Below are 10029 nucleotides of genomic sequence, written 5' to 3' on the forward strand. Positions count from 1 at the left end.
GAGGCAATCTTAAATCAGCTAACCGAAAATTGCCATATTAGCGCATTTAATATTCAGGCTCCTACCATTTTAGGAGTTGTAGCTATGTTCTACTTGACTAGCGGCAACCCTCTAGTATTAGCTTGACCTTTTCATAAAAATTGTGGCATCAAAGAATCTATTTTATGATGAGCATACTGCGGGAGATTCAATGACTTCCTGAGCTGTCCTCCTAACCGCCCTGTCATGCCAATGTTGACACCCAAATATCTATCCAAATCCTAACAGAATTGCATACTAGAAATACCAAAAAGCACATCTTTCTTTCTAGGAGTAACATTTTTTTAACCGTGTGTTTTGGATTTATTAAAATTCACTTTCATACTAGAAGCTCTTGAAACCAAATCCAAAGTCTTCATAACCTCCACCACTTGAGATTTAGTAGCTTTGTAGAATAATAAGAGATCATCCACAAATATTAAATGAGCAATCTTCGGGCCATTCCGAAAAACTGACACTGGAATCCACATACCTTGAAAAATTCGGTGAAAAATGAAACAAACTAAATTCTTCGTGCATAAGACAAAGAGGTATGGAGACATAGAATTCCCTTGCCTCAATCCCCTCTTAGGGTTAAAATTTTGGAGTCTATTACCATTCCATACAACTTTATGATATGTGTTCAAGCATTTTAATAATAATAATAATAATAATAATAATAATAATAATAATAATAATAATAATAAAAAGTATGAGGAAACAATGTATATTTTATACAATGTGTACAATGGAGTTAATGTGAAATTAAAACTAAATTATAAGCAACTAATTAATTTTGAATAGTTTCTAATTTGAAATTTAAATCAAATATTAGGATTACCGTCAGTTTTAGAAACAAATAAACTACCTCCCTTTCTCACCTCTCTCTCTCTCAAATCTGAATACGGTTTGTCAACGTTCTATGCCTTTCTCATGGAGCCTCGCCAGTACACTACCACCACGGTCATCAGCCGTCATCGAAAATCGCGCCGACACTGTTCCGACTGGCGCCCTTGCCACACAAGCCACCGCCAAGGGAGGATGCGCATATTGTGTGGGTCGAACTAACGGCACCGCAACAACCCGGACGTCCAGCGCCTCCGACGCAGCCGGTGTGTGCCTTCTTTCCGATACCGTCCTCACCTCCTCTGATGTGCCTTCGCTTTCTCCCATTCCTTCAAGTCTCTTCTCACTGATGATACCACCATGCTCTTCTTCTTCTTCGGATCCAAGCATGGTTAGCTTCTTTCATGATTTGAGCCCTATGCTTCACAACAGTGCTCCTTTTGTCATGACTAGTCCTTCAAAATTATGTTTCACCACAATAATAGTTTCTTCTGTTTATTCATCTTTTTCTTCTATTTTAATGGTCAATTTAGGATGGTCATATGCGGATGTTTATTTTATTTTTATGTAGATGATTATTTTGATTGGATTGAGTTTAGTTATATATAATTAAAATATGTTAGATGTTCAATTCATTAGGTATGCGCATGATTATTTTTATCCTTAAGTGGATGGTTATTTTTATTAAGGGTGAGTGGCGTGTAGCAAGCCAAGTAGCGACTGTCAAATGGGATGATTATTGATGAAGGTGGGGGTGATCGCCGGTTGAAAAAGAAGAGAATATTGGAAGATTTCATATGGTTATTTTTTTGAAATAACTAACTAGATTTTTTAAAAATTTGAAATTTGAAATTGGACAATTTGAAATTTAAAATTTGATGTGAAATAAATGAATAAGAGTTTTTATCATATTAAGTTAAATAAGCATCTCATTGTACATATTGTACAAATACCCCATTAATTCCCTAGCGAGACTCTAATAATAATAATTATCGTCGACGTTATACACATGAAATATATTACTATCGTTCTAGCGATATATAGTTTTCAAATTTTAATTAGAAATAATAAAAAATTATTGAATAATTAGATTAAGTGAAAAAGAAAAATTATTATCCAAACTAAACAAACTGTAATCCTTCTGATAAAAAAAAATTGCACTTACATGAAGACATGGTATAATGTACAGTAGTAAATTTATAGAGAGTGTCTAATAATCTTATTTATTTTTAAATATTCAACAACTAAACAAATTTTATTTATTTATTTTTAAATACTATGATAATAATCTTACAACAAAGGAAAAATTTGAAGTCTTATACTTAAAATGAAAAACTTAGAACATTATTTATTTAGTAACATGGTTAGCTGTTTTAAAAAAGATTGTCTTGGCCATACAAATCCTATTATTAAAGGTCCATCTTTCTTATTATCTCAATAAAAAAAGGTTTTTATGGAAAAAAATATTATTATTTTGTGTGTAAGACCAATCAAGCAAAATAATATCAAATATATGAAAAAAAAAGAATTACATAAAATTTGAACAAATTAAAATAAAAATACTAATAAATAGAAAATACAACCGACACCTAAAAATCTATTTTAAAAAAGTAAACTTACATAAAAATATGGTGTAATATGTAGCAATAATACTATAAAGAGTGTCTAATAATTTTATTTATTTCCAAATATTCAACAATCAAACAAAAAACAAAATATAAATGGTTGATGAGACTAATTCGTAATAACTTCGCAGTGTAGCACTAATAGCGACTGAAAATATCTCTTCTTTTTTTTTTTTTTTTACCAAAAGATAAGAGACTCAAACTCGCAACCTCTTAATTGAGTATGGAAAGACTATGCCATTTGAGCTATTACTCATTGGCTGAAATTTAAATTTCATTGTATAAAAGGAATAAGAAAAAGATATTTATATAATTTTACAATAAGACTATTGTAATTTGGGCCAGTCCAAAATTTTAATTTTTCAATGTTCTAAAAATTGAACCGGACTAATGAATTCGACTAGATTAACTGAAAATCGGTCTTTTAGCTGGTTTGGTGTTGTACAGAATTCTTGACCATCCGGATATTTTAATTACAAAATGAACATCACTCATAATAACTATCCGGATATTAAGGATAATAAATATCTCATGTCATAAAATCACTCATCCCAAAAGTTTAAGCTGATTTTGGAGTTCACCAAGAACCAAACTCTTGATCTTTCGGATTTAGAATCCTGTTACTATTTTATGATACCACTCATCTCAGAAGTTTACACTGATAAAAAAAGGTAATACTAATAATTATATATCTAATACTCCCTAAATCTCCATTGTGTGTATTATTCAAATATTCTATTAACTTCCCATATTTTTCCACGAAAAAATTAGTCGAACCCACAATTAACCGGTGAACCTTCGGAATCGGTCCGGTTTTTTAGGCACCCTGTTCGCCACTCTGTGTATACATAAATCAGAGAGAACCCTCTTTTCGAACCGTCTTCTCTCTCACAACCGAACTAAACCCTACCCTAAACCCTATCAGAGATGTAGCGACCTTCAAGCTTCAAAACGCGTGCCAGACCCCGCCGCCGACGGTGACAGCCAGCGGTTGCCGCCTTCGCCTCTCGAAGGTCTGCTCGGCCCTCAAATCAGTCGTGGACTTCTCTCATCCCCGTCGCTCACGCTTGTTCGCTTCTCGTGGGCGTTTTACTGCTTCGTCTCTGTTCTCTTTCCTTCGTTCTCTGTTCCCGTCCTCGTCGTCTTTCTCTGATCAAGGCTTCAAGCTCTCTCTCTCTCTCTCTCTCTCTCTCTTAGCTCAGTCACTGTCACCGTTGGTAAGCCTCCATCTCTCCACTGCTTCTTCAGTTTCATTTTTGGAAGTTGATTGCTGTCTTCCTGGATTTAATTATGTTGATTGTTCATTGTTGCTTGTTTGATTTTCTGGGTTAATTGTTGTTTTCTGATTAAATTTTCTTCGTTGTTCGTTGCTGTTAACAGGGCTAGATTGTTGTTGTTTTGTTCTGATTTCTGAGTAAATTTTTTTCGTTTTTGGCTTTCTGAAGGAAAAAAATGAAACCCTAAAGGCTACCCTCTCCCTCCTCGACTCCTCGAGCACCCCTAACTGTGCAAAAAATCCAGATTATGGATTTTAAACCCAGTCCAAACCAAACCATTTAAAAAAAACCAGTTTTAAACCAAAAAAAAAATCCAAACCAAATTGCATCAATTTTATAGTTTGCTTAATTGCTTAGCTTTGTGAAATTAGTCAGAAATGATAAACTGGCAACATATATAGTTCCTGAAACAAGTAACTGTGGACATATTTATGTTGCTATAATGCTATGTTACTAAGTGTTCTAGATTGGTATTATTTTTTAAATGATCATCTAATTTATTTACTTTGCTGTAGTTATAGACTTATAGTATATGATCTTCTATATGCATATGATCTAATTTTATTGCATTTGAATGATGACTTTGCTATTATTATTTGTAGATATAGTTCCTAATAATTTTGAAAAGTTATCAAAGTAAACCTTGCTGCTATCTCCAAGAACCTTATTTGTAAATATAGACCCTCCATTGATTCCCATGGTCCTTGCTCCTTATGATCTTTGGATTTGGAGCGTTTATTTGACGCCAACTGTTTAATGACTCTGATTCCTATAGCACAAGAAATTCCATGGTTTTACTTCTTTGTTAAGTGTGCTTGCCAATAATTGAATTACACGTTATCTTTGCTTGTAAATTTTATTGTATCAAATGATTGAATGAGAGTAAATTGTGGAATCTGAGGCCTGTTTGGTGTCCATTTTCATTTTAGTGTTGATTAAGTTTTCTTTTAACTTTGGACAATTTCATTATACGATTACCCAATTTACATAACAGCATTTTAATCTGGGCAGAACTCTGTCACATAAATTGATTGCTACGCAATTTAGCTTGTTGGATAAATTTGGATTAGTTTGTGTTAATTTTATATCATTATGGTGAATTGAGAGGCTGTTTTTATATTGTTGGTGTTGTTTTTATTTTGTTATGTGAATTTATATTGTTGGATAGTGGATAACTTCTGTGAATTGAGCTGCTGTTTTGTCTATATTGTCCTGGATAGTGGATAGGTTCTGTTAATTTATATTGTTCTGCTCATGTTTATTCTGTTGCATAATTGTGCCCTTAACCAGAAAATTGTTGGCCTATTTATATTACAGATGGAGGTTTCTAATCGTCTTGAAGCAGCAATGACTAACATAACAGTGGACATCAATGTGCATGTGTTCGACAATTTTTATTTTGTTGTCAGAATTCCTATTTCTCTGGTGAAAAACTTACTGGAGCTCTTCATCTCTGTAATACTGGCTGCAGTGATCTTATATTCACTGCGGCCAGTTATTCAGTATGTACGTGGTCTGCTGGGTCGATCCCCAACGTGGTGGGGTTCCAGAAGTTTAACGCCGCCGGTGTTTACAAGGGGAATTTGGTGGCACGGACACAACTCAACCGGCCAAGAATCAACTGGCCAAGAATCAACCAGCCAAGAATCAACTGGCCAAGAATCAACCAGCCAAGCATCAACTGGCCAAGCATCAACCCCGCCACCATCTACAGCATGTACACCTTTCCGAGGTCCGGCTTTAAAGCGAAAAGGAGTTGCGCTATTCTTGAGGATGCGAATGGACACTTGAGGGTGATTTAAAATGTAGAATTGAGTCAAATGAGACAGTGGAAGAGTTTCTGAAGAGATACTTTGGCTATACAAATGATTTTGTAGGAGTTGCTGCAACTCTGGCTGTTGCTTTTGCTGTGTTCTTTGCTATTATCTTTGCTGTTTCTGTGAAACTCTTCAATTTCCAAAAGAGATAGAATAGAAATTAGAATACATGCTTTCAAGTTCAAGTCAAACATTGTATAAATAAAAGAGTTGTTTAGTTTTATATCCAAGGAGGTACAGTTTTAACTTTTAACTCTAAGTGCTCTCCCTCTCTATTTTAATTTGGAAACCGAAGACTGAAATATTTATAGAAAAGAAATGTTATTTACATATATTTAGTTGTAAATTATAATTCTTAATAAAGTTTAACCATCAAATTAATTTTTAATCTTTTGTTTTATTACAAATCAGTCATTCATTCCTAAAAATTTGGGACAAATAATTCTGTGTTGTTATTTTATAAAAATAAAAAAACTAAATTTTAATTTATCAAATAAGTCTTTTCACATAAAAAGTTAATTTGATGTGAAAATTAATTTATTTAATAAAATAAACAAAATTTAAAATTAAGTTTATTAAAAACTAAAATTTTCTTAAAAAACAGATTTAGAATATTACTTTGTTAAGATGTGATAAAATCAAAGACATGAAGAAAGAATAATAAAATGAATTTATATTTGTATATTAAAAAAAGAAAAGAAAGAAAATCAACAATCTAGAAGCAGAAGGAGATTTATGAAAAATATTAGGGATGGTAGGGCCAGCGAGTCATGGTATGAGAACGCAGACTAAGATTGATTGAACTTGTTTATTGTTTTTTACGTACACGCTGTCAACGTCCAGATCTTAGACTATAATAAATTAATTAACTAACAATCATAATAATATGTCTAATAAAAAAAGTAAACTATCATTTTTATCCACAAAAATTGAGGACACTGATATATTTATTCATAAAAAAAATTATTATTTATATTCATAAAACATAGATTCTATACAATAAAATTATCCAAACACTAAAAAATTACATAAAAATCTCAATTTACCTTTATCATCATTGTTTTCAACTTTTCATTTAACTCAGAACAGAGTGTTACCACCTAATGTCCTTGCAACAAATCAATTATCAAACTCAAATAAGCCATGTGGGGAATTAAACGAATTGAGCAATCCTCACCTGAGCCAAACTCTGAGAGTCAGGAGTGAGCTTGTTCTATTTCAACTCTATTTCGGTGAGAGAGATGCTAGCTACGGCAGTTGCTCTGAAGTTTGGCGACTGAGAAGCTGATGATGCCATCGCTGATAGCTCGTTGAAGTAGAAGAGTGAGAACAGGGGGCTGAATTAGGGTTTGGTGGAGGAGGTGCGAGACTGGTTAGTGGCTCGCTGGCAGACCAAGAAAAAGAACGACTGGGACGGTGATGGTGGCTCGGATTCGCCGCAGATGGTGGAGACGATGGTGGTTCGTGGCAGTTCTGGCGGCTGAAAGTGCGGACGGCGATGATGGCAGGGCTGTGATGGTGGTTCGGAGGTCTTTGGTTCTTGAAGAGGAGAGAAAAAGGGGAAGAAAAGGAGAAGGAGAAGAAAATTAGAGTTTGGTGGTTTAAAACAAATGGCGAAAGAGACAGAAAGAGAGAGAGCTCGCTGCAGTTTTGGTTCGCAAAGGGGACCGCGGTGGCGGCGGCTCTAGGATTGCTAGCGGCGGCGAAGTAGGAGCGGGGTGGGTGCGAAGGTCCTCTGGTCGGCAAGACCGAGACAGGGAAGGAGAGAAGGAGGGGTCGTCACTGACAAGGGTCTCTGACGCGGTAGGCTCTGGTTTGAGGCCGATGGTGATGGTGGCGGTAAGGTGATGAGATGAGGATGATGGAATGGTAAATGGGAAGGAAAAGACGTTGCAAATGATGATAAGAGTAATTTGAGGTTTTTATGTGATTTTTTAGTATTTGGATAATTTTGTTGTATGAAATTTATGTTTTATGGATACAAATGGTAATTTTTTTTATAAGTAGATTTATCAATGTTTTTAACTTTTGTGGGTAAAAATGGTAGTTTACTCCTAATAAAATAAGCCAAAGCATCAAAATTGATAGGCTACGGCTTGGTTTGGTAAAATTTTTCGAAGAGGTGCTTGTGCTTTTTAAAAGGTCAAGCTCCTCTTTTTGTATTTGGTAAATAAAAAAGATCATATGCTTGTACTTGTAGTTTCGAAAAAATCGGGATACTTTTAAAAGCATCTAAGATAGAACTTTTCAAAGTTGGCTTGTACTTTTCAAAATTTAAAAGTCTAATATAATCCCATATGGTAACTAATTTTTAAATTTAATACTTGTATTTATGTCTATTATAGTATTTTTAAATTTTAAAAACTATTTTACTAAATCTTGTTATTGTTGCTTGTGTTTATTGAAAGCTATTTTTAATTTGATTTACTAAACTTAAATGCTACAACTTTTAAAAAGTCATCTTTTAAAGTTAACTTTTATAAGTTATTTTTAGAAAGTAAAAATTTTACCAAATTAAGCCTACATGTTATAATGTATTGAGGGCTGCTTTGCTTTGGTCTCGTCTAGAAGCCAAAGACCATATGAAATATATTAGGAAAAGTATAAGTAACTAACAACACTTTGGAACAATATGTGAATAATGTGAATAATAAAATTAAAAGAGTAAATTAATCTTAAATTTAATTAGTAGCATTAAATTAAGATGTAGTATCTTTTAATTAAAATGGATCGATTTTAAAATTTGTTGTTCATGTTATTTAAATAAATCATTAGTTACTTAGCATTGTCCAATATATTAATGTTAATTATTGGCTATGCAATATTTCATTGGGTTAATAACTCAATACTCCATAGACTCAACGACACACCCTATCATCAGTAGTTGGAATTGAATGCCAACCAATATTGGTCCGATTCATAAATATGTGATGTGCTAATAAACAACACAAGGGACGTCAATTTAGATCCCCTTTTTCTCCCATAATTACCGCTTATTTTGATTAATTAATCTCATCACGATTATTATTGTACTAAACTCTCAAAAAATAATTAAAGGTTTTGAGCTTGTTTTAAATCAAGTTGGGCAAGTTGCCAACTTTTGCAAATTATACTCTAATAATTGAAACTATAGTTGGATAGTAAATCACAAATTTCTTAACAGTATGTGTTTGGGGAGATTAAAGCGTAGAGAAAAAATGATGTAAATATAGGCATCTAGAAGCCAAAGATGCGTGTTGATGGGTCAGTTGAAGCTCCATTAGACGAAGGATGGCGTCCTTGCTGCTATATGACTTCCAAGATAAGATAGTATCTAATAACTAATTAACGATAATCTGAATATGTGACTTCCATATCTCAGGATTCTTGTGACCTTTTATATGGACACCCACTGCAATTCATATTCAACCGGTTATTACGTCATTACATCGAACTTTGCATTAAATAATCTGAATGCTAACACCAATATTTTTAATAGAAAAACAAAATAAGTAGTTAATACTAATTCAAATCTAAAGTGAATAGTCACCAAAAATCTGAAGTGAAAAAAAAATGTTGATAATTTGATATTTTTTAAATTAAAAAAAAATTGTGAGACTATTTCCTAAATGATGGAGTGTTTGACTAGTAATTATCCTAGTCAAGCACTTTAACTTCTTCTCATTTGAATGATCGTCTATTTTTAGTTACTATTAGAGACGCATATGATTCGGACCAGTCTAAAGATTCGGTTAGCATCCGAATATTTTATGATTAATTTAGTGTGATTTTATCGGATATAAAGTCGAATAAAGATATCAAAAATAGACGCAATCATTATTTTAGGTCATGTTCGGATCAAGACGAATTTGGCTTACCCATCCCGTATACTCCTTAGAGAGACTAACCAAGATATATATGTTTTAAATTAATTCTAATATTATGTTATATTAATTATAAACTTATTCTTTTGTTTTTAATCATATTTGTTGAATTAGAAAATAAATCAAAGAAGTATACAATTAAAATTTATAGACCAATTCAAGTTTAAGTATGGATATCAATTTTTTAATAATAAATATGTTTTTTTCTTTATAAATAAATATATCATAATTTTTTGACATAAAATTTATTAACACTTGGACTTCATGCAGCCTAGACCCGATTTTAGTATAGCTCAAAAATAGTATGATTCTATCGTGTTTAAGACCGAAAAATAATTTTAAAAAATAGATCTAATTATTATTTAAAGTCAAATCCAAATAAAGACAAACCTAATTTTACCCAACCCCACATGCACTCCTAGTTACTACTCTCCAATCTTCATCCATACATCATACATGAATAACTTCCTTAGCCGCCACGTCTTAATTTAATTATAATATAATAAATATAATAATCAATATTTTTCTCTCTTTTTTTTTACTTTTAAAATAAAAAATAAAATAAATATACAAGTAAATAGTG

At 32.6% G+C, this 10029-nt stretch overlaps 1 protein-coding gene across 1 annotated transcript; it reads left to right on the forward strand.

Annotated features, from left to right (window-relative positions):
- Positions 1-3360: 3360 nt before the first annotated feature.
- Positions 3361-5962, forward strand: LOC107459923 (uncharacterized). The gene is made up of 2 exons (XM_016078232.3): positions 3361-3706; positions 5084-5962. Exon 2 carries the CDS (start codon positions 5084-5086, stop codon positions 5555-5557), a length of 474 nt encoding a protein of 157 aa, XP_015933718.1. The 5' UTR covers positions 3361-3706; the 3' UTR covers positions 5558-5962.
- The last annotated feature ends 4067 nt before the right edge of the window (positions 5963-10029 follow it).

The sequence above is a fragment of the Arachis duranensis genome, chromosome 7 (assembly GCF_000817695.3).
Source record: "Arachis duranensis cultivar V14167 chromosome 7, aradu.V14167.gnm2.J7QH, whole genome shotgun sequence".
Taxonomy (NCBI): domain Eukaryota; kingdom Viridiplantae; phylum Streptophyta; class Magnoliopsida; order Fabales; family Fabaceae; genus Arachis; species Arachis duranensis.

Excerpts from the sequence above, each read along its gene's own strand:
- LOC107459923 (XM_016078232.3), top strand. The coding sequence starts at position 5,084 with ATGGAGGTTTCTAATCGTCTTGAAGCAGCAATGACTAACATAACAGTG.